Source organism: Panulirus ornatus, chromosome 20, assembly GCF_036320965.1.
Source record: "Panulirus ornatus isolate Po-2019 chromosome 20, ASM3632096v1, whole genome shotgun sequence".
Lineage (NCBI taxonomy): Eukaryota > Metazoa > Arthropoda > Malacostraca > Decapoda > Palinuridae > Panulirus > Panulirus ornatus.
Window position 1 is genome coordinate 71848127 of NC_092243.1, and position 25557 is coordinate 71873683.

The following is a 25557-nucleotide window of genomic DNA, read 5'->3' on the forward strand; positions in this document are numbered from 1 at the left end:
CCGCCAGAAGGTACAAAGATGCAGATCTGGCCAATGGCTGGCCCTCGCCTATCTTGCACAGCTCTTGTTCACGTGTTCAAGTGAATACTCTCCATATCAGGCGGCAACAACTATAACCTTTTTAACGTTAGATACACAGCCGGGGAAGGATGTAGCAAAACAGTATTATTCCACTGGGATCATGAAGGACTTGTATGTAAGCTGGAGTTAATATTCTAGGCCTTAAACTCGCAGTTGCGCATACATCCTTGTACTGCATAACTCAACACCACCTCAAGGATACACCTCCAACATATTACCGAACTTTATTCTAGAGGGCATCCTTGTATAACGTTCTGATTCTATTTTTTTTTTTTCAATTCAGGAGTAAAGGTTTCATGCGTGTTCAGGATCATAAACCTTGACAAAACAAAAATTATTGGTAAACATGGTTGAGGACGAGGGTTTATTACAGCTATATTTAATGAGCCTCACTTCTATGTGACACACACACACACACACACACACACACACACACACACACACATACACACACACAATGTATTATAGAATTACAGGACTGTTCAAGGAGAGGAAATAAAAATAAGGAATCATCAATACAAGTGGGCAGAAACTGGGTCTTGAAGGCATTAATCGTAACCAGATTTCGTATAGCATACCTTGAGTCGTCAACGTATAAGTGCATTTAGTTATATGTGGGAGAAAAAAAGAGGGCATTGAAGGACATGGCAATACACTTGAATATGCAGGAGGTGTAAGGAGAACTGGGACAGACTGAATCGAACCGATGCGGCACACAGGGGGGAACTAACGTTAAAAAACTGAACAGGGTATGTAGCAATCAGGAGAACCTGATTGTGGATAGGGGATCGTGGTCTCGGTGCAATATACACACGACTGCTAGACATTGGATGTGAGCGAATGAGGCCAGTTACTTGTTTCAGATGCTACCTCGTTAATGCGGGAAATGGCGAACAATTATGACAAAAAATATATACGAATATTTTTTTCTTTATTATACTTTGTCGCTGTCTTCCGAGTTAGCGAGGTAGCGAAAGGAAACAGACGAAAGAATGGCCCAACCCAACCACATACACATATACGTACACGTCCACACACGCACATATACATACCTGTACATTTCAGCGTATACATACACAGACATATACATATATACACATGTACATATTCATACTTGCTGCCTTCATCCATTCCCGTTGCCACCCCGCCAAACATGAAATGGCACCCCCTCCCTCCAGCGCGCGAGGCAGCGCTAGGAAAGGACAAAGGCCACACTCGTTCACACTCAGTCTCTAGCTGTCATGTGTAATGCACCAAAACCACAGCTCCCTTTCCACATCCAGGCCCCACAAAACTTTCCATGGTTTACCCCAGACGCTTCACATGCCCTGGTTCAACCCATTGACAGCACGTCGACCCCGGTATACCACATCGTTCCAATTCACTCTATTACTTGCACACATTCCACCCCCCCTGTATATATATATATATATATATATATATATATATATATATATATATATATATATATATATTATTTTTATTTTTTTTATTTTCTTTTTATCATACTTTGTCGCTGTCTCCCGCGTTTGCGAGGTAGCGCAAGGAAACAGACGAAAGAAATGGCCCAACCCCAACCACACACATGTATATACATACGTCCACACACGCAAATATACATACCTACACAGCTTTCCATGGTTTACCCCAGACGCTTCACATGCCTTGATTCAATCCACTGACAGCACGTCAACCCCGGTATACCACATCGCTCCAATTCACTCTATTCCTTGCCCTCCTTTCACCCTCCTGCATGTTCAGGCCCCGATCACACAAAATCTTTTTCACTCCATCTTTCCACCTCCAATTTGGTCTCCCTCTTCTCCTCGTTCCCTCCACCTCCGACACATATATCCTCTTGGTCAATCTTTCCTCACTCATTCTCTCCATGTGCCCAAACCACTTCAAAACACCCTCTTCTGCTCTCTCAACCACGCTCTTTTTATTTCCACACATCTCTCTTACCCTTACGTTACTCACTCGATCAAACCACCTCACACTACACATTGTCCTCAAACATCTCATTTCCAGCACATCCATCCTCCTGCGCACAACTCTATCCATAGCCCACGCCTCGCAACCATACAACATTGTTGGAACCACTATTCCTTCAAACATACCCATTTTTGCTTTCCGAGATAATGTTCTCGACTTCCACACATTCTTCAAGGCCCCCAGAATTTTCGCCCCCTCCCCCACCCTATGATCCACTTCCGCTTCCATGGTTCCATCCGCTGCCAGATCCACTCCCAGATATCTAAAACACTTCACTTCCTCCAGTTTTTCTCCATTCAAACTCACCTCCCAATTGACTTGACCCTCAACCCTACTGTACCTAATAACCTTGCTCTTATTCACATTTACTCTTAACTTTCTTCTTCCACACACTTTACCAAACTCAGTCACCAGCTTCTGCAGTTTCTCACATGAATCAGCCACCAGCGCTGTATCATCAGCGAACAACAACTGACTCACTTCCCAAGCTCTCTCATCCCCAACAGACTTCATACTTGCCCCTCTTTCCAAAACTCTTGCATTTACCTCCCTAACAACCCCATCCATAAACAAATTAAACAACCATGGAGACATCACACACCCCTGCCGCAAACCTACATTCACTGAGAACCAGTTCCATATTTGATCACCGTTTTCCGAGAAAGCCACGTAGCGCCAGGAACAGACGAAGAAAGACTGCATTCGCTCACATTCATTCTCTAGTTGTCATGTGCAGTGAACCGAAACCACAGCCCCCTATCCACAACCAGGCCCCATAGACCTTTCCATGATCTAACCTGCCTACTTCTGTCCATTGACAGCACGTCGACCGTTTGAATACCACAAAGTAACCACATCGTTCCAATTCACTCTATCTCATGCATGCCTTTCACCCTCCTGCATGTTCAGGCCCCGATCACTCTAAATTTTTTTCACTCCATCCTTCCACCTCCAATTTGGTCTCCTGCTTCTTATTCCCTCCACCTCTGACATATATGCTCTTTGTCAACCTTCCTAACTCATTCTCTCTATATATCCCAATCATTTCAGAATACCCTCTTCAACTCACTCAACCAGACTTTTTATTATCATATCCTCATCTATGCCCCATGTCTCGCATCCATACAAGATGGTTGGGACTACTGAATCTTCAGAAACCCAGTTTTGCCCTCCCAGATAACGATCTCTCCACACTTTCTTCAGTGCTCCCAGAAACTTTGCCCCCTCACCCACCCTATGACTCGCTTCCACTTCCATGGTTCCATTTACTAACATTTCCACTCCCAGGCACTTACAACACTTCACTTCCTCTATTTTTTCTCCATTCAAACTCATATCACACATCCACACAAACATATATATATATATATATATATATATATATATATATATATATATATATATATATATATATATATATATATTGCACAAGGGGTCCCAGGTTCGATCCTGGCTGTTGGAGCTTTGTATGTTCTATGAAGGTGCGCGTTCATATACACTTTATTCGTATATATATATATATATATATATATATATATATATATATATATATATATATATATATACGTGTGTGTGTGTGTGTGTGTGTATTATACACAACTGTTTCTCTCGCCACACATCACTCTCACTGTCATGTACGGTATAATGCACCGAAAACAGGGCTTACCATCCATAGCCAAGCCTTGATGCGGTTGAGGTTGTAGCCAGGGGACGAGGGATCTCAGGTGGAATAGGGTGAAGATGAGAGGACTGACCTGTTGGATGAGGTCCAATGTAACTCTATGTCACTCGCGGTAAGTTGTGTACATAGCTACCGGAGATGATGTCGCATGTCCCTCCCCCAGGTTTGCTACAGAATCATTTGTCTGAGAGAGAGAGAGAGAGAGGGTGCGTGGAAGGCATAGAACAAGACATATAATAAAAACTGTGTCGATGTTCTCGACTTCAGAAGCAGGGAGTCCCAGGTGTCTTAAGGTCGACGAAGTGTGTACACGAAACGATAACACCTGAAGGACACGACGATGGTAGCGCGTGAGCCGCTCAGCCAGCTGACTGTGCCATCAGGGTGATGGCCACACACACGTTCTGGTGGTGGAGTAAACAACTCAGCGGCGACAGCACTTACAAGGGTCGGGTCGGGTAGGAAGCGAGGCTGACGGGTCAACAACGACCTTGGTTCACTTGACGGTGACGTGACTGGCGATGGTTCGGTTGTGCAGAGAGAGGTAGCCAGGGGAGAGCTGTGTTGTCGACAATAACACCAGTGGGTAGCAAGACATCAACTACGTACTTCCAGTGAACAGATCCATCTTTTAAGACGTTAATTATAAGTCTGGATAAGCGCCGAGGTTGACTGACTGGGTGGAAATGGTCGCTTAGGGATTCTTAAAGCCACATGACGCTCATTGGGGTGAGTCTGCGCGCCACGAAGGAAGACTTTGTTGACTATGTAATGGTGGATCAAGGCCAGGTTCTTTGGTGACGCTGACGAAGGTGGCCAGCTACAGAAGCCTTGCGTCTCATTACCTTGTGACGGATCAAATCGAGTGATCCTAGCGAAGCAGTGGGAGGTAAAAAGGTGATTTTTTTTTTTTTTCAATTCAAACTACAGACGGTCTGTGGTTCCCCTAACGTTTGTGTGGCCCAGGTAAACACAAAGCTTTCACACACATGGCTGGAGGAGGAGGGGGGAGTGATGGAGTATTAGCCCCGGGTCGTGACTCACTGGCGGTCTTTCGACCAGAGAACGGGACAGTTCGATCCCCGGAGAGGAAGAACGATGGTCCAACAGACGTGCTGATGGGGGACGTGGAGGAAGCACCTTGTGGAGCGCCGCCAGCTGGGCGGGTGGAGTGAAGCACTTACCCTCAGGCTCGGTGACCATCTGGAGACTTTATATTCATGCTATTGACTTGGGGGACGAGGAGTCTGGGGAAGTGAGGAGGCTGGCGGTGGGTGAGGGGGAGTGTGAGGAAGTGAGGAGGCTAGGGAAGGGTGAAGAATATAGAGGGGGGAGGGAGGGATGAGGAGGCTGGGAGGCAGACGGTGTCAAGGTGAGGAAGTCTCCTAACTTCAGGTGATGATACACGAAGGTGATGACCACAGGCAGGACTCACACTGTGCGTTACCAACTCGGCCTTTCCCGTTCTCCACAACACCAGCTGACGTCGGACACCTTCACACATTCTCGCCTGGTCCAATAGTAACGCAAGACCTCCCTCCTCACCGAACGTATTTTGCGACTTTGTTGACACACGGTGCTATTGGGGCCAGTGCTGTTGTCGCAGGAGAAGGTCAGGTGTGGCTTGGAGTTGCATCAGTGTCTTCCATGCAGGATGTGATGCTGGGCAAGTTGGCCGTGCGTTATCTCAATACATCCAGCACGGAAAAAGCGATGACAGGTTTCCGTGGTAATGAATTACTCTTACCTGTTTAGTTCGAACCTCATCTACACTTACCACTTCGGACCGAGGGCATCAACGACTCAGTGTCCAGCATGATGTACTCTAGATCCGTTGAACCGCCTGTATGTTCTGATCATTCAGCCCCAGTTGAGTCGTGTGGTGCGAGGGGAACCAGAAAACCAGAGAGACCTGATCCGTGTGAACAAGCGACCGATGGCTGACAGTGGCTGCGGCAATTGGTAAATGGCCACTCGCATCAACTCTGAACAATGCGCAATGTTTTGACTGCGTGAGGTAAAAATCTCCCTGTGATACACGCTAGCATTCCCGGAGGAGACCCGTCACCAGCGATGAAGGAAACGAGAGACACATGTCAAGGAAACCTTCTCTAAACGGGTCGAGGCAGGCGACGGACGAAGTGCCTCAGGGTTCTGTCTTGATCTGTGGAAATGACTTGACCGCGGGACTCGACTCCGCCACCTGCATATCGTCGTAAAAAGGTGAAACTTACGGGGTGAAAATGAGTGAAAATGTAATGGTCAGGCACAAGGGGGCTACGTAGCTACAGCCATCTGTTCATGAATGATGATGCAGAGATCATGATGAGAGGAGTGAAATGTGAGGAGGTACTGCCTCAACTTACAAGGGGACTTTAAACACACTCGGAAGTTTGTCTGATATACGACAAATGAAAGTCAACTCGAGCTAACAGGTCATAAGCTTCAGGGTTTTGTGTGAGGAGGATTAGGGAGGGAGGGACATCATCCCTAACCTGTCACCAGAGTCCCACACCGGGAGAACAGTTCAGGAGACATAACGTTTTCTGGAAAATGTCAGAAAAGCTTTCAAGGAAATACTCAGCAAACTGTTCACATCCCACCTAAGACCAAAACTAGAAGGTGCTTCCCAAGTTTAACCACCGAACCTAAATAAGAACCAAGAGCTAAAAGAGGAGGTTCAGAGAAGGGCAACAAAGAAGGTAGCTAAAGAAGGGAGCTAAATGATGAAGAAAGCCTGGGGGGATTTACATGTTTCCATCTTGGAAAGAAGAGTGAGGGGTAACCTAATCTCAGCTTTTGAAAAAGATGAGTGACGCGGACAGCAAACATATCTTCGAGAGATGTAGGAATAGAACAATCAGAGGTCATAACTTGAAAATAAGCAAGATGAAGAGAAGTGAGTTTTTTTTAGCCTAAGAGTGATGGATGAATGGAACAGAATGGCTGAGGACATGGTTAGTACAGACAGTATACAGAAATTTAAGAGGATGGATGATAGCAGAGAATGTTAATAAATGGGGCCTCACGAGTTAAAATCCCTCCCAGTACAGTACAAATAAATACACACACACTCAAAGATGGTATCTTGAGTGAAAAGTCACATTAGCTGTATCATCGGCATGTAAAGAGAGAGTAAAAATTTCGCCAAAGCAATTCTCGCTCTAAACAAGTCAATCCCGCTCCAGCTACCAATTGTAGCGCGGCCTTGGAGCTATACAAGCACGTGGCTGGGGGATCCTGGGGTTATTACAATAATATATATATATATATATATATATATATCATTCATACGTCTGTGTATTTGTATGGTCACCATATCCGAAACCTATTTCCATCATATACTTATCATATCATCCATTACTATCCACATTCACTTCACCTTTTTGCTCAGCTTATTCCACGTGTCCACTACACTGTTGAAAGTACGTTTCTTCACATTTCCTGTGATAAAATTTTCAGCCTAGCTTCATCTCCTGCTATGTATGTTTCCCTCCAGGCATCATGAGAACTTATCCATATCCTTCGCCGAGCAGGTATCACATCTCTCCTTACTCTCATTATTTTTTTTTTCCCCCACTGTGAGCTGACAGCAAGCTTCCCCCCCCTCTTCATAACTCGTTCCACTCACTTCTGGCATCATGTTCCACTACCTGCGCTTTGCAAAAACCTGGTCTGCCCTCCCTAAACCCACCTTGTTCTTCACCAACAGGCAGTTCACCAATTCTCGTAAATCGACCAATCACATGCCTAGTATAGACCTTATCAACGCTGAGCAGAACATCTATTGGCATTCCTCTGTATTTCTTATTTATTTACAATGCTAACTCTATACAAAGGAACATCTACTGTCTTCGTCCAAGCACTAAGTAAAGACTGGCTTTTCCATACTTCCAGTCGCACTTTCCACACCCACCCAGCAGCATTCTTCACCATTGCACTACGCAACGCAACTTCTTCCCAGCTTTTCCCATTCTGTATGTCCATTACTGATCTTTTAACTACCTCCACAAATATGTCTTCTTCTCCCTCCTTACCTCGTATCCCACTATACCAACACTCACATTAATATACCGTCATCTGCAGTCCTTGGCCACACGCATTTGTTTACCTCAACGCTAGTGTTATTCTCCCATCAATTCTCAAGCTTTCATCTCACACACAATACTCACTTGTTTACCTTGTATGCGCATGCACCACTCTCTTCTTTACATCCTTCATTGAGTACTTTACATATTCTGCTTTCTGTGTTTTCCGTTCATCACAAACTGCCTGAAAATTTCAATCCACATGCTGTATCCTTCATACCACAACCCATATTTACAATGACACTCATCACCCTGGCGGCCTTTAGGAACACTCTCTCTCTCTACCTATATATATATATATATATATATATATATATATATATATATATATATATATACATATATATATATATATATATATATATATATATATATATATATATATATATATATATATAATATCCACTACTACACCTCTCTACCTTGCACCCTATGTAACATCTGGACATCAAATTGAAAAACTTTCATCCCTCAACTTCCCTCATCTTATTCTTCTCGTTCACAGTTCTCACGCTACAAGCGAGAAGTTAACCAACATATCATTACCATGCGTCAGTATACCTCTGTTCAACCCTCTTACAGTAAGACATTACGTTATGAACACAAAGGATCTTAACACTGACGTTATATTCTAAAGCCTAGTCATGACAAATGAGTGTAATGTACTGAAATTCGTTCGTACAACTTAAGATATAAATCCATAATATCAATATTTCTATAGTCACTCATTTGGCTAAAAAAATGTATCCAATTATTCTATCTATCCTAACGTGTATGCTAATTGCGGACTTCGCTGAAAATCAGTATTTGCAACACCCGTGCCCACGCCTGCACACACACACACACACACACAACGCTTCAACTTTCATTGTCATTCTCACCATCAGACCATAACTGTTTCTCCTCTTGCAATCCACTCAAACTGCCCACCTCGTACCCGGTGTTCGTACGACCCTGCAACCCACATCTTCCATCACTTCTCCAATTTTCCCTCCAGATGTTACCCTTTAATTTCATTTAATCCCTCATCAAAATGTCTAGCATACCGACTACATGTCTGAGCTGAGCCACGGAAATTGTGGCTAAACCCACAGGCAAAGGATATGAGTGTTTAGAAATCACAGCCAATAAGAAAAAGACGAAAATGAACCGGAAAGTATGAACCTTTTAAGTACTGTATGTAAAGTAATACATTCAACATATCAAAATGTCATCTCTGGATAATTCATAGAACAAAGATTTAACTCATCAGCAAAGTGCCTTATAGTTCTCCTAATACCACAGAACAGAACAATACTGCAAACAGCATCCCACATCATGAAAAAAAGGATAATCTCTATATATCATTTTATATTCATTTCAAAAACAAATACCTTTCCAACGTGCAGTGTACAGTTCCTAGCAAGCAGTGTCAAAGGCTGGGTGTGCACTGCGATGATCATCGAGGTCTTTGGACAACATACTATTCACAAAGCTTCATTGAAAAAAAAAAACCAAATCTTATCACAACAATTGAGTGTTTATGCTGAGGCACGACCCTGCACCACTCTCCTCCTGCACACCATTTGTTTACTACTGGTCTCCCACCTCGCTTAGAAAACGGGGATGGGTGTGTTGCTTAGTTGCTGGTTTGTATTTTTCGAAGCACTGGTTCTGGCGGTGGGCAATGCAAACAATTTCAAATGCCCTTTGAAAGAAAAGTGGTTAGCATAGATTTCCAAAGGGATCATTACTATATTTCATTTATGGTGAGTCTGAATAAGTTGTTGCCAGAGCAGATGCTGTATTTCTGTAGCTTAGTACTAATGAAAACCAGTTTTGGTTGGTATGGCCGCTTGTCTAGTGGCTTAGTTAGGTTAGGCACGTGTCTTGGCAGGGTCCCTCTGGTAAACAACTCGGCAATTTGGCGCCCAGTTCAAGGTCGACTAAATAACAACAAAATGTTGGACAACAGAAGGACATCTTGTGTCATACGGAGGGTTTGAATGATGTCCAAGAGCGAGGCATGGAAACAAGAACCGAAGCTACAGTGTACACCTGAGATTGCTTATTTTAGAATATACTTGAACGATAATCCACTGCGTTACATGACTGTTACAATGCGAAAATATGGATACTTTTTGAGGGATTTAAAAAAAAAAATGCGTTGATTACCGATACGCCGTCGTACTCCCAGCCCGTTATGCTGTTTGCACGCTGCCACTGCTTTTCATATATTGCACCAAGAAGACTTACTGAAATATATTAGTATATACAATCTTTAATATAAAAGAGAGAATTATGATTATAGTAAGATTATATAAGGAGACTTCGTCAGAGTGGGAAAAATATAATCAGAAAAGACAACAGGACAGGCTATGTAAGGTGGCGTTCGGTTTTTACACTGAACTATACTATGTCAGGTGATAATTGTATAATATATAAACTGTTAGGTTTATTGATGTTAAAGTGAGTAATACATTTTGAAAAAATTATAAAAACAATACAGCAAGAAGTCATGCAATTTCCAGGTGACGAACCTGGTTTATTCTACAACTATCATTTTCGACTAGTAGACAGGGTTTCTATTGAAATTTTACAAGTGCCTTTATTTAATTTTACAGCAATCAACCTCATATTTTCCTCTGATATACTTAGCTATTATCGCCTTTATATCGAATAGGCGGTGGCTACGCGTACAACTCAGATACGCAGACCAACATAAGGCGCGGGTATATTGGCGTGTGTACCCATAGCCACAGGTTTTTATATATGGTCATCCACTGCCATATAGGATGACTGCAGTACGATGGCATCAACATGGTTCACTTGGACGTAAGATATACAGAATGATAAAGGAGTTGTGTGAAGGTATTCATACTCCAGCTATCCTGGAGGATTTTGTCCTTGAGTGAGTGGGTACATTTGCCGCTCGAGTTCCATTAGTTACTCCTGCCGTTCATCGTGAGGTAGTTTCTCTTGTTCATCGTAAGGAAGTAGTTAATCTTGCCGTTCATCGTGAGGAAGTACTCTTGCCGTTCATCGCGTAGTTACTCTTGTTCATTGTGAAGTAGCTACTCTTGTCGTTCATCGTGAAGTAGTTACTTTTGACGTTCATCGTAAGGAAGTAGTTACTCTTGCCGTTCATAGAGGAAGTAGTTACTCTTGCCGTTCATCATGAGGAAGTAGTTTCTCTTGCCGTTCATCATGAGAAAGTAGTTACTCTTGCCGTTCATCATGAGGAAGTAGTTTCTCTTGCCGTTCATCATGAGAAAGTAGTTTTTCTTCTTGTTCATCGTGAGGGAGTAGTTTCCCTTCTCGTTCATCGTGAGGAAGTAGTTACTCTTGTCGTTCATCATGTGGAAGTACTCTTGCCGTTCATCATGTGGAAGCAGTTAATCTTGCCGCTCGTCGTGTGGAAGTAGTTACTCTTGCCGTTTATCGTGAGGAAGTAGTTACTCGCCGTTCGTAGGAGCAGTGTACTCTTGCCGTTCATAAGAGCAGTAGTTACTCTTGCCGTTCAAAGTGAGGAAGAAGTTACTCGTGCCGTTCATCGTGAGGAAGTAGTTACTCTTACCGTTCATCGTGACGAAGTAAGTACTCTTCAACTTGAAGCAATTGCGCTTGCCATCCACCACGAGGAAACAAATTACTAATGCCACTCATCTTGAGGAAGCAGTTATTCGTCGTTTATCATTAGCAAATAAACACTCGCCGTTATCTTAAATGTAATCACTCCTACCGTTTATTTTGACGTACCTTTCCTCTTAAGGAATTAGTCTCGATGTTCATCTTCAGGAAGTAATTATTCTCGTCGTTCCCTGATGAAATAAATACTCTTGCCGTTCATATTAAGATCGTAATTCCTCTTGTCGTTCATCTTGAGGAAGTATCTTTGCAGAGAAAGGCCGAATCATTCCCTTATATAACACGTTCCTAATATTTAGTCTCCGAAATGAGAGGAAGTTCAAGACTGCTGCTTCGTAGATGGACAACTTGGTTATAAAATGGGATTTAGTCATACACTTTTTTTACTGTCCGTCATAATCACAAAACAACTTTTGAATATGTTTATGTTCCAACCATCGTCAGTCTTTAACGACTGACTAGTGTCGGTGGTCCGTTCCACAGTTAGGTGGTCTATTAACGAGAGGTGCGAAAATGTTTATGGGTTTGTATCTAGCTGTAGCGCATGGATGAAACTCTTCTCGCGCATCCACTCCGAAGACAGGAGTTTGGTTGCGGAAGATGGCTTAAAAAAAAATAAAAAATGAAAAGCGTTTAACCTTAATTCTTCGCTCCCAAGAATATTAGTCTGCGACCGCCTATCCTGTCCTCTTAAAGACTTGCATTACTCAACTCCAGCACGAACAGCCTCCATCTGTTCCCGGCCGCACTGCTGGACATTATTGGGTCGGAACCAAATATCTTTTCACAATCATAAATTTTTTTCTCCCCACCGGAGAATGGAGTCCTGGTCATGCTGTCTGTGTGAAAGCACTAATGATATTACCACCAACCGAGAACAATAAGAGTACATTTGCCTGCAGTGCAAAAGCACCCAAAAGCACCAATCCATCGTATGCTCCAGAGGCATGACCTGCATTTTAAGCATTTTCACATTCCTCCAAGACCATCTCACTCTCCCAGCATTAGCGCACCTCAAGCAACAGCACAAAATACAGTCCCCTTCACCAGCTAACCCCTCTACTCCACACAATCCCATCCACACAGTAAACATCGCACAACTCTACATCAGTGGCATCAGAAACAAGTACACAGAAGTTTTCAGCCTCCTTCAGGAACACGACATACAAAGCCAAGAAACCAATTTATTCTAATTAGGTCTTTCCCCCCTGCCTTTCTATAAGTACACAGACATATACATTATCCCTTTCGCAGATACTACTTCAAGCACAGATCATATACAATGATAACACGAGACAGCACTTACTACAACACAATCAACTCCTACATATCTGCCCCTCCCACTTGCCCTCCCAGAAACTCTCCCCGACTGCAGAACCTGACTAATATGCCTAGCATTAATCTGTGAAGAGATTTCAATGCCCTCTATTCTGCATGGCTCAACGCTCACAACCAAAATTCCTGAGTAGAATTACCAATAAATCAAATACATCCTTTCAATATTCTCAACCTACGCAACCAGTCAAAGACACCCAACCCAGACAAAGATTCTCCATACCAGCACGGCCGGGAAGAAGCACCTGAGCATAACTTGCCCATCCCGACACCTCATAACCAACCTAACTAGGCAAACAAAAACAAAAACCAAAAGCAGACCAGGCAGTATTCATATGTAATATTACATGGAATCTTAGTTATTCATTATGGGTGATTTCCTATCTCTAAATCATATCATCTCACGCTACATCAGCATCACTAAATGAGCCAGCAAAAAGCAAAAACCACTAGGGCATAGAAAGAAATATTACCCAAATTTCTCCCCACAAGTTGCAGATTTTACAGGAACCAGCTCAGATAACACCACTCTCCACCAAAAGAAATCACAAAACAATTCCAAACTGAGACAACACCATCGCCAGCCTAATCACTAACAAGCAAACAGGAAACAGGCACTCCTTCCCAAACATGACATAGGTTATGGGGTGATTACTAATTGTGTTTTATGGGAAAAGCATTGCTGTCTCTTAACCTTGTCCATATGTACGATATCTTTCCTCGTGTGTACATGTAGTATACACACACACACACCTAGCTAATGCCTGGTACCCCCTAGGGGATGCTGAATACCTGGGTGGACTGGCTGCCATGACCAGGATCCTAAGCCAGTTTCATCCCTGGAGGCCCATACATGCATGTCAATCAGCAACATTAACCATTACATCACAGAGGTCCTCTATGTATGTGTGCATAAATACATATAAGTAAAAGATGTGCTATATACATACAGGGTTAAGAGTTGGGGCAACACATGTGTAAGACTCTCTCTCCATAACATATGAACAGTAATCACAACAAGCCACAAAGCCCACAGCAAACAATTCTCATGCACCTTAAAGAAGACTTACACCAACCCATCCTCCATGTACGAGGCACTTCTGATATAATCTAGTGGTATCCCTTCTCACTACAACTAGGAAACATTCCCATGAAACACCACTGAAAATCAGCCACAAACCAATCACACCCCTAAACTGGAGTCATGAAAAAACACATACGCCAGCCAGAAACAACCCATTCTTTACACCATGATATAAGCAATGCAACCAAAACCTTAAAAACTCTCATGCAACAAACCTGACAACATATCAAACTTTCACATAAAACTCTATGGCTCATTTACAGCACAAGAACTTGCAGGTATCTTCAACTGCTTCTGGGTACACATTAAAAAGCCTAACACCTGGAAACTTGCCAACATATTACCACAGCTTCACTCTTTGAGGAAAGAAGAATGTATTACAATGGTAGAAACTACAGGAATAGCTGCCAGGTGGCAGGGGTACATACAGGCAGCTCATGCGAGCAGTGGCAAAGATACCTGTAGAACAAGGAGGGGGCACCAAAAGCACTATAGATAGAAAAAAATGGTTCAAGAAGAGGGGTGAAGGAAGAGCCTCCTAGATATGCTTGGTTCTCAGGATTACAGACTTTTTATATGCTAACTCACAACTGAGAAAACAGATGCCTGTCTAACACCCACCATCTGTATTAATAACCAAAAATTAGCCTCATAATATAATATTTGAGCTCAGTCTTTGTAGAGTATGTATTACAGAAAAAATTTCATAAAATTAGGTTGGTCAATGCCAATGTGGTGACATTAAGGATGGCATCTTCTATGACTATGGTTTTCTTTATGGATAATGGCATTGAGTATTGAGCAGTCTAGTGTGTGGAAATAACCTGATATAATATTTTGAAAAAAAAAAAAAAAAACAGGCTTTTCTGAACCTCCTCTCCTCATCTCAAAAGCATGAAATGTAATTTATCAAAAGGTGTATGGTTTGTCATCATTCTAGCTAACAGAATATTTCTTGGTGCTACCTCGCTGAAGCGGCGGGGCAGGCAGGAGAGAGAGAGAGAGAGAGAGAGAGAGAGAGAGAGAGAGAGAGAGAGAGAGAGAGAGAGAGAGCAACAGCAGCAGTGATGCTGTTTCCTGTGGGGCAGGGTAGTGACAGGAATGGATGAAGGCAAGCAAGTATGAATCTGTATATGTGTATATAAGTCTGTATGTGTATGTATAGGTTTATATGGATTTGTATGTAGCATTTATGGATCTGGAGAAGGCATATGACAGAATTGACAGAGATGCTTTGTGGAAGGTATTAAGAGTATATGGTGTGGGAGGTAAGTTGCTAGAAGCAGTGAAAAGTTTTTATCAATGATGTAAGGCATATGTACGAGTAGCAAGAGAGGAAAGTGATTGGTTCCCAGTGAATGTCAGTTTGTGGCAGGGGTGCGTGATGTCTCCGCAGTTGTTTAATTTGTTTATGGATGGGGTTGTTAGGGGGTTGAATGCAAGAGTTTTGGAGAGAGGGACAAAACTGTTGTGGATGAGAGGGCTTGGGAAGTGAGTCAGTTGTTGTTTGCTGATGATACAGCACTGGTGGCTGATTCAGGTGAGAAACTACAGAAGTTGGTGACTGAGTTTGGTAAGGTGTGTGAAAGAAGAAAGCTGAGAGTAAATGTGAATAAGAGCAAGGTTAATTATTAGGTTTAGTAGGGTTGAGGGACAAGTTAATTGGGAGGCAAGTTTGAATGGAAAAAACTGGAGGAAGTGAAGCGTTTTAGATGTCTGGGAGTGGATTTAGCAGCAGATGGAACCATGGAAGAGGAAGTGAGTCACAGGGTGGGGGAGGGGGCGATGGTTCTGTGAGCATTGGCAAATGTGTGGAAGGCAAGAACATTATCTTGGAGAGCAAAAATGGGTATGTTTGAGGGAATAGTGGTTCCAACAATGTTATATGGTTGTGAGGCATGGGCTAAAGATTGGGTTGTGCGGAGGAGGGTGGATGTGTTGGATATGAGATGTTTGAGGACAATATGTGGTATGAGGCGGTTTGATCGAGTAAGTAATGAAAGGGTAAGAGTGATATGTGGTAATATAATGAGTGTGGTTGAGAGAGCAGAAGAGGGTGTATTGAAATGGTTTGGCCACATGGAGAAAATGAGTGAGGAAAGATTGACAAAGAGGATATATGTGTCACAGGTGGAGGGAACGAGGAGAAGTGGGAGACCAAATATTACTTAAAGAAAAGTACTGAACTTTCTCTGTCGGAGATTTAAACATAACACCTTATCTGCACCTCTTTGTAATCTACTGTATTTTCTTATTGGCATGTAGTAAACTATATACTTGGCAAACAGTAGCTCTCTATCCAATAAAAAATAAGATCACATTGGGATAACGCCTAACTCCAATTTTGTAAGCTTTAATACAATATTGCTTACTTTATGCACATTCCATATGTAAAGCAATATGATTCTACTGATACAATCTGGGTTTTAACCCATTGCTTGTATGATATGTGAGATACTTCCATGCATCAAGTTACTATATCTAATGTACAATGAACCAAGGGTGCCAAAATCCCAAGTCTGACTTGTCCGACCTGACATTTAAAACTCGGATGAGAGGGATTTTCAGTCTTATTTGTTTATACAAAAAAGTATTGCTGAATTTTATGGGCAAATTTCTCATATCTGAATAAGTAGATTTGACTTTTTACTTATTTAAGGGCATGGGAGAAATTTTGACTTCCGTACCCATTAAGTAAAACACAAAACTTGAAACATTCAGAACCTGACAGAAATTGCTTATTACTATAATAACTGTACTGAAATACAACTAATTACTAAATAACATCATACTTGAATATAAGAAACTTCAGTTTATGCTTCTTACTCATTTCATATCACTAGTGGGAAAACAAAAGTGCCTCATGCCTTTTCCAGCACTGCTCATTTTTTATGACTAATCAACATACATATCTCTTTACTTTTCTTTGAGTAACAAAGTGTATCACTTTTAATTTCTTATGATCTGTATTGCATCTTCCTCTCATACATTTCTCTCAAAGAATTTGTGGCTGTCACTGGTATAGCACTGATCACAATCCTCAGAAATTGTATAGACCACAGGCTACATCAATCATTTCTGGAAGGCTTACTGAAGATACTGCTTTCTTTACTTTTACCCTCCATCCCATAGTCAGCAGCATGAGAATCTTTCTCCAAATAAAATGTTCATAATCAATGACTATCTGTCTCTCAAACAGTGAGAAGCAAGTCACAAAAGCACGTGATATTCTCTCTCTTTGAAGCCCTTCAGTTAGTTCAGTACTTTTATCAAATTCCTCCATCTTCACAAATGTATTTCATGTAGGACAAATATATTTACAAAAAAAAACAGTAACACAGAAAAACTCTAACAAATGTCATTCAATGTTCTTAAGTATCAAAGGATATCTTTTGAAGGAGATAAAATATCCATATTTTGCTGGTTTCATTTTTTTTTTTGACAATGTACCTAATTTTCTTTAAACCTGATCTATTAAGTTTCATTCTTGGGAATGCTGGGTTGTGATTTCAAAGGAAATCTTGCAATCAACATTTATTTTCCACTTAAAATTTCACTTCACTACTTCATAGCATCACTGAGACTTACTCCTGGGAGTTCTGAACTTGACAGTCCAGCACTTCTAAGAATAAAGACTGATAATGCTACAGGGAAGTAGGGTAAATTGTTGCCAGTTAATTAAGAGCAAAGAGACATGCTAAACTTACCCCATGCAACAAACTTATGACACTGGCTACTTTTAGTATTCCTATGTTCACATTTCTAAAAGTATCATAAAGGATGAGGTACTTATCTAGAGTAGTATGAATATTTTCTAATGAAATTATGCCATGTGAAAACTTTGATGGTTACTGTCCATATACATTAGTCCACTCCAGCTGGATCTCTGCAAATATCTCAGTGATATTTCCTATACATTTACAGATCAAGTCAGTCGCTACATCTGTCTTGTGTATAAAACACATTCTTATGCAAAGTAAATCATATTTATGTTAAATCATACATTGCCTTATTTCTATGTTACTTTTTCTGAGCAAAAATAACCCTATTTAATAAAAGCAGCAGAGCAGATCATCCTAACCTGGGCTAATTGGTGTGTAAGGGTGTCAAGATTAGGTAAAATTCCAGGTTTTGGAGAAAAATTACTTACCACTGCTACACTCATATAAAATGTCCTTAACTTGGAAAGCCATTCTCTCTCTCACCCCAATAAACCAAACAAAACTTGAACACCAGCAGGTTTTCAAAATGTCCAGGTTTTGGAGGATCTGGCATTCAGAGCATTCATGTTTCAGAGGACACTATATATCAAATAGAGATTATACAGTAAATACATCATACACAAAGATTGTGCAATACAGTCGATAATAAAATATTTGTTGAGCCCTACACACACACACAATACTAAAGGCAATCAGCCTTATACCCGTGATGGTTAGGAGTGAAAGATAGAAAAAATTAGATTAGGTCTGGAAGCAAGTGTGTATCATTTATCTTGGGTGGTTGGGGAGTGATGTTATTAGTTTTCATATAGGACAAAACTTGATCAGGGACCTCTGCAAGTACTTCCCTAGCCAGCCTAAGCCTTGCTAATTTAGGATCCCCACCCCCATTTAGGAAGTCTCTAAAAGGCACAAATTGTACTATATCTCGAGCAGCATACCGACCATTACTAGAAACGCGTTCAAGATCTCCATCCAGTTCCTCCATGTTATCAAAGTCTGCTCCACCTACTCCAACAATGATAATGGATAGAGGCAATGTTGCAGCATTAACAATAGCCTGTAATAAAAAGAAGATAAATAAGTAATTAAATCAATTCACTCAGATATTCTAATACAACTAGTTTCAGATGTTTACTTTTGACTGATTTTTCATAAATGAGAGTACTTTGTGAGATGCAAAATTCTTAGAACACTTTATTAGACACCTTAAATATTACAAAGTATATCACATGAAATCTGACAAAGATAACTCAGTGATCAAATCAGCTGAAAGAGATACCTTTGGAAATGCATGCATACCCAAAATATGGGAACTTCCCTTGATTACAAGAAGCCACATAAAACAATTGTCATCGACATGTTCCTCCTTTCACTGATGTTCACTTCTGTACAGCTCCTGAAGGTTTGAAACATTCAAACAACCCAAATTATTTTTCTTCAAGAGTCCTGTAGAAAAAAGTTCCATCTAATGTTTCCCTTTATCCTTGCTTTTCTCCTCCATCTTTCTAATTCACTGATATTACTTAGTGCTTAGTACAGAGCACTAGAGGCAGCCCCCATTCTTTATACAACTAGAAGCTACAACGGAACCCCCAAGTGTTTTAAAACTTGAAGCTTTTACTTGTTTCAAGCAATGCTGCTGAGTCTTTGATATTGGAACCTTTTCATTTGATCAAAGTTTCACATGCTTCTGAACTATTTCTCAGTTTAACTTCCCTTTATACATAAGGAAAGGTGACACGATACATTTCAACAAACATTCAGTAATGGAATAAATCACAAAATAAATCAATTCAATCGTAGTTTTATATTTGAGTCATTAGCGTTCTTGTAAATTCTCCAAATAAAAGAATGAATTTCGTAAACTAACTGACATTAATGATCCCAATCATAATAACTGTAATGGTAATGTATGCTCATACAAACTACGATAGTATCTTCCACTACTATTCTCTTAATTGCCAAACTAAGTGTTGACAAATAATATTCAAGTAAGGGTCTTTAAGCTAATCTTACCTTTTTTCATACAAGTTCACCACTTCCCACTTTAGCAAGGTAGTGCCAGAAACAGGCAAAGAAGTGGCCTCATTCACTTACATCTTCTTACAACCAGGACCCACAGACCTGTCTGTGGTTTCCCCCAACTGCTTCATATGCCCTGGTTCAGTCCACTTGCAGCACTGTTTCCAGTATACCACAACACTCCAATTCACTCTATTCCTTGCATGCCTCACATCCTCCAGGATGTTCAGGTCTCAGACCTTCAAAGCATCTTTCATTCCATCCTTCCATGAGCCTGTCTATCCTTTTAAATTTGCAATTTCCTACAATGCAATAGGAAGGCCTACATAAGATCCCCATCAAATAAAGTATATGGGTTACTTTACATTTCTCCATAACTGATTCCCTTACACAATTCTTCTCCCTGTTTAAGTTACATGTCTTTTGGTGACCCTTCATCACTACCCACAATTTATTACATTTCAATATACAGTACTCTGTTCATCAATATCCATACACCTAACAATAGCACATTCTGAACTGAAAAGATACTATCCATAACCATGCAATACTGCTTTTCAATTTCCCTATACCCCTCAAGTTTTATCATCCTTTGCTATGTATATTCTGCTGATACCATCAGAGTACCTACAGTGTCCACAAAGAAACCTTGTCTGCCTACTCATACATTCTCAAAGGATATGAAACACTTACATTTTTGTACTCTGTTATATCTCCTTTGGCCCTGATTACCATCTGCAGATGTCTAGGCATTGAATTGGCAAGGTTTGCATGCTGAATGCTGTGTGCACCTAGAAATCTCATGTGCACACAAATTCTTTTTGCTCCTAGGTGAAAATTCAGGCTTTCTCCTCCTTCAAAAGGTAAGAACCAACCATCCTGAAGCAAAGGTGGGAGAAATATAAAACCCATAAGCAAAATTCCCCAAATGGAGTAACAGCTAAGAAGAGTTAAGGAAGACCATCCTTCTCTCAAGAAAGCCTGAGTCACACGGAAGAGGATTGTTGGTGCTGACACCATAAGAATCACTAGTCTCAGTGACCATATGTATGATGATTTCACCCTAAGAGTTACATGCCTATATCCACAATAAACCTAAGCCGAGTATTGCCTCTGAAAATATATGGAGGAGGAAAGTATTTTTGTGGACACTGAAGAAGCACAAAAGGTGAGATTTGGCCATGGGAAGAGGGTTTGCATGTTTCATCCATGGCATATAATGCTTGTTTCTCAATAGAATTCCTGCAGCTATGCATATGGTAATTATTTATTTATTTATCATAATTAATAGCTGTCTCCCACATTAGTGAGGTAGCACAAGGAAACAGATGAAAGAATGGCCCAATCCACCCACATACACATGTATATACATAAACCCCCACACATGCACATATACATACCTACACATTTCAACATATACATACAGACATTCATTCATATCTATAAATTTATTATACTTTGTCACTGTCTCCTGCGTTAGTAAGGTAACGCAAGGAAACAGACGAAAGAACGGCCCAACCCACCCACATACATATGTATATACATAAATGCCCACACATGCACATATGCATACCTATACATTTCAACATAAAGTGTGTGAAAGAAGAAAGTTAAGAGTAAATGTGAATAAGAGCAAGGTTATTAGGTACAGTAGGGTTGAGGGTCAAGTCAATTGGGAGGTGAGTTTGAATGGAGAAAAACTGGAGGAAGTGAAGTGTTTTAGATATCTGGGAATGGATCTGGCAGCGGATGGAACCATGGATGCGGAGGTGGATCATAGGGTGGGGGAGGGGGCGAAAATTCTGGGAGCCTTGAAGAATGTGTGGAAGTCGAGAACATTATCTCGGAAAGCAAAAATGGGTATGTTTGAAGGAATAGTGGTTCCAACAATGTTGTATGGTTGTGAGGCATGGGCTATGGATAGAGTTGTGCGCAGGAGGATGGATGTGCTGGAAATGAGATGTTTGAGGACAATGTGTGGTGTGAGGTGGTTTGATCGAGTAAGTAACGTAAGGGTAAGAGAGATGTGTGGAAATAAAAAGAGCGTGGTTGAGAGAGCAGAAGAGGGTGTTCTGAAATGGTTTGGGCACATGGAGAGAATGAGTGAGGAAAGATTGACCAAGAGGATATATGTGTCGGAGGTGGAGGGAACGAGAAGAGGGAGACCAAATTGGAGGTGGAAAGATGGAGTGAAAAAGATTTTGTGTGATCGGGGCCTGAACATGCAGGAGGGTGAAAGGAGGGCAAGGAATAGAGTGAATATATATATATATATATTCATTTTTTTTTATAGTTATTTTGCTTTGTTGCTATCTCCTGCGTTTGCGAGCTAGCGCAAGGAAACAGACGAAAGAAATGGCCCAACCAACCCCATACACATATATATACATACACGTCCACACACGCAAATATACATACCTGTACATCTCAATGTACACATATATATACACACACAGACATACACATACATACACATGTACATAATTCATACTGTCTGCCTTTATTTATTCCCATCGCCATACATATGTAGTATGTATGTACGTATTCATACTTGCTGCCTTCATCCATTCCCGTCGCTACCCTGTCATGCATGAAATGACACCCCCCTCCCCCACGCACGTACGAGATAGTGCTAGGAAAAGACAACAAAGGCCATATTCATTCACACTCAGTCTCTATCTGTCATGTGTAATGCACCAAAACCACAGCTCCCTTTCCACATCCAGGCCCCATAAAAACTTTCACGTGCCCTGGTTCAATTCATTGACAGCACGTCAACCCCGGTATAACACATCGTTCCAATTCACTCTATTCTTTGCACGCCTTTCACCCTCCTGTATGTTCAAGCCCCTTTTGCTCGAAATCTTTTTCACTCCATCCTTCCACTTCCAATTTGGTCTCCCACTTCTCATTCCCTTTAACTCTGACACATTTGTCAATCTCTCCTCACTCATTCTCTCTATGTGACCAAACCATTTCAATACACCCTCTTCTGCTCTTTCAACCAAACTCGTTTTATTACCACACATCTCTCTCATCCTTTCATTACTTACTCGATCAAACCACCTCACACCAGATATATTGTCTTCAAACATTTAATTTTCCAACACTTTCACCCTCATCTGCACAACCCTATCTATAGCCCATGCCTCACAACCATATAACATTGTTGGAACCACTATTCCTTCAAACATACCCATTTTTGCTCTCTGAGATAACGTTCTTGCCTTCCTGACATTCTTTAACGCTCCCAGAACTTTCGCCCTCTCCCCAACCCTGTGACTCACTTCCGCTTCCATGGTTCCATCTGCTGCTAAATCCACTCCCAGATACCTAAAACATATCACTTCCTCCAGTTTTTCTCCATTCAAGCTTATCTCCCAATTAACTTGTCCCTCAACCCTACTGTACCTAATAACCTTGCTCTTATTCACATTTACTCTCAGCTTCTTCTTTCACACACTTTACCAAACTCAGTCACCAACCTCTGCAGTTTCTCACCCAAATCAGCCACCAGTGCTGTATCATCAGCGAACAACGACTGACTCACTTCCCAAGCCCTCTCATCCACAAGACTGCATACTTGCCCCTCTCTCCAAAACATTTGCATTCACCTCCCTAACAACCCCATCCATAAAAAATAAAACAATCATGGAGACATCATGCACCCTGCCGCAAACACATTCACGGGGAACCAATCACTTTCCTCTCTTCCTACTTGTACACATGCCTTACATCCTTGATAAAAACTTTTCACTGCTTCTAGCAACTTACCTACCACACTATATACTCTCAATACCTTCCACAAAGCATCTCTATCAACTCTATCATATGCCTTCTCCAGATCCATAGATGCTACATACATACATACATCCGTTTTTCTAAGTATTTCTCACACATATTCTTTAAAGCAAACACCTGATCCACACATCCTCTACCACTTCTGAAACCACACTGCTCTTCCCCAATCTGATGCTTTATACATCCTTTTACCTTCTCAATCAATACCCTCCCATATAATTTCCCAGGAATACTCAACAAACTTATATCTCTGTAATTTGAACACTCACCTTTATCCCTTTTGCCTTTGTAGAATGGCACTATGCATGCACTCCGCCAATCCTCAGGTACTTCACCATGAACCATACATACACTGAATATCCTTATCAACCAGTCAACAATACAGTCACCCTCTTTTTTAATAAATTCCACAGCAATATGGTAATATATTTGTTTATATACTATATGTGCAAGACAGGGGTCAACATGAAGTTAATGGACTGAACCAGGGCATGTGAAACGGCTAGAGAAACCATGGAAAGGTCTGTGAGGCCTAGTTGTGGATGGGGATTGTGGTTTTGGAGGACTTCACTACACTGTATTACAGCTAGAGAATAGATATGAGTGAATGAGGTCTTTTCTTAGTCTGTATCTGGCATTAATGCTGGAAAGGGCAAACAAGAAATGGAAAAAAATAAAAAGGAAAAGGTATATCACATGTACAATCCATGTAATACCAATGTTTATACATAAAAATTTTCCTTTTTGATTACATTTACATTTTCAGCTTCTAACAAAGTCAGGCAAATGTCTTTTATATCCAAGAGCAGTTATATCAACAGAACTGGAAGTTTTCAGTTTCACTGCAAAGCCCTGAATGACTTGCATCTTCCTCATCCCAGATGTCACTTACCTCTTTGGTTTGAGGCATGTCTGTGATGATCCCATCAGTTAGTACCAAAAGGACAAAATACTTGTCTCCATCCTGACTAGCCGCTGCAAACCTAGCAACGTGGTTGATGATGGGAGCAAAATTTGTGGGTCCATACAGCTGAACACGATTTAAACAACCATAATATGCCTCGATAACTCCTGCAGAAAAGATGTTCAAGATTTATATACATGTCCTTGCACACACAAACAAACACAGCTGAACAATAAATGGCAGCATAGGACTCCCAGAATTGCCAAGTTTGCTCCCAAGATTTTGAGGGTCTCTAATTCCTCAGGCCTATTATGTACAAGGGAGGGAGTGGAGTGTAGAGGGGCTCCTAAATAACATATATTTCAAATAAAAAGTTTGTCCCAATTTTGGAGAATCAAAATGGTTGGAAGTGAAAGGTCTGATGGTCTAAATCAAATGTTGATGAGTGTTGCTAATTTTGGAAAAACAAAAATGTGAGTAACTTACAAACAGGGGATGACAAGTATCTTTAAGAATTTCAATAAAAGAGTGTACCTGTGAGTAAATCTGAGAATTACTATGAAAAAGAGTAAATGTGAGGAAGTAAAAGACGATTAAGTATTTATCATCAAAAGGCAGCACTGTCAGCGAATGTGATTTAACATCTCTTCTACAAAGATAGTACTTTGTGCTAATTAGCTATATCTGTTATCATTACATATTAAAGGAACAATTCAAAACCTTTGGAAATGCCTGAGCCAAGCAAGGAGCAATACTTAAAAGAAGGCAGGGAAATCAGTTCATACAACAATCCAGATACACTTGTCTAAAATAAGCTTGCTATCCTACACACCTAAAACCAAGTATGTTAAAGTTTCTCATTCTGATTTAACACCATAAATGGAACAAGCAAAAGTATAAAGATCAGTCAGCTGTGGCTAGATTCACATGGAGAAGACAAGTGGAAGAAATAAAGAATGAACCATTAAAGAACAAAAGTTTGGAAAGTTCGTTTGAAATCATTAAAAAAAGGATCAGAGGTTAACACAAGTAGAGGAAGAAGTTAAGAAACAGGAATCAAATCAAATATCACAAAAGGTGTCATAAAATGAGGAGAAGCTTTGGGATTTGAGAAATACAGTCAATGGGTGTTTGCTTACTTCCTGTTCCAGAAGACCCTACTTTCTTCATGTGCCTCCTGCAGGGCTTAAGAAGTTTGCAACATCCACTGGTTG

The 25557-nt window shown here is 41.0% G+C and overlaps 2 protein-coding genes across 4 annotated transcripts in view; both read right to left on the minus strand.

Annotated features, from left to right (window-relative positions):
* Positions 1-9414, minus strand: part of LOC139756119 (monocarboxylate transporter 5) — a 205087-nt gene extending 195673 nt beyond the window's left edge. The window contains exon 1 of the mRNA XM_071675199.1: positions 9219-9414. The gene's annotated coding sequence lies outside the window, so the exon portion shown is untranslated. The remainder of the gene's footprint in view (positions 1-9218) is intronic.
* An 852-nt stretch (positions 9415-10266) lies between these two features.
* The window catches only part of LOC139756120 (copine-8-like), a 46886-nt gene continuing 31595 nt past the window's right edge, over positions 10267-25557 (minus strand). The window contains exons 6-8 of one of the 3 annotated variants that reach the window (XM_071675206.1): positions 24332-24510; positions 20332-20517; positions 10267-18673 (exon numbers count right to left, since the gene is read on the minus strand). In XM_071675206.1, the coding sequence (XP_071531307.1) occupies positions 18350-18673; positions 20332-20517; positions 24332-24510 (689 nt within the window). In that variant the 3' untranslated portion in view covers positions 10267-18349. Of the gene's footprint in view, positions 18674-18895; positions 19013-20331; positions 20518-24331; positions 24511-25557 lie in introns of all 3 variants that reach the window. The other 2 variants (XR_011714264.1, XM_071675207.1) reach the window with 2 other exon arrangements.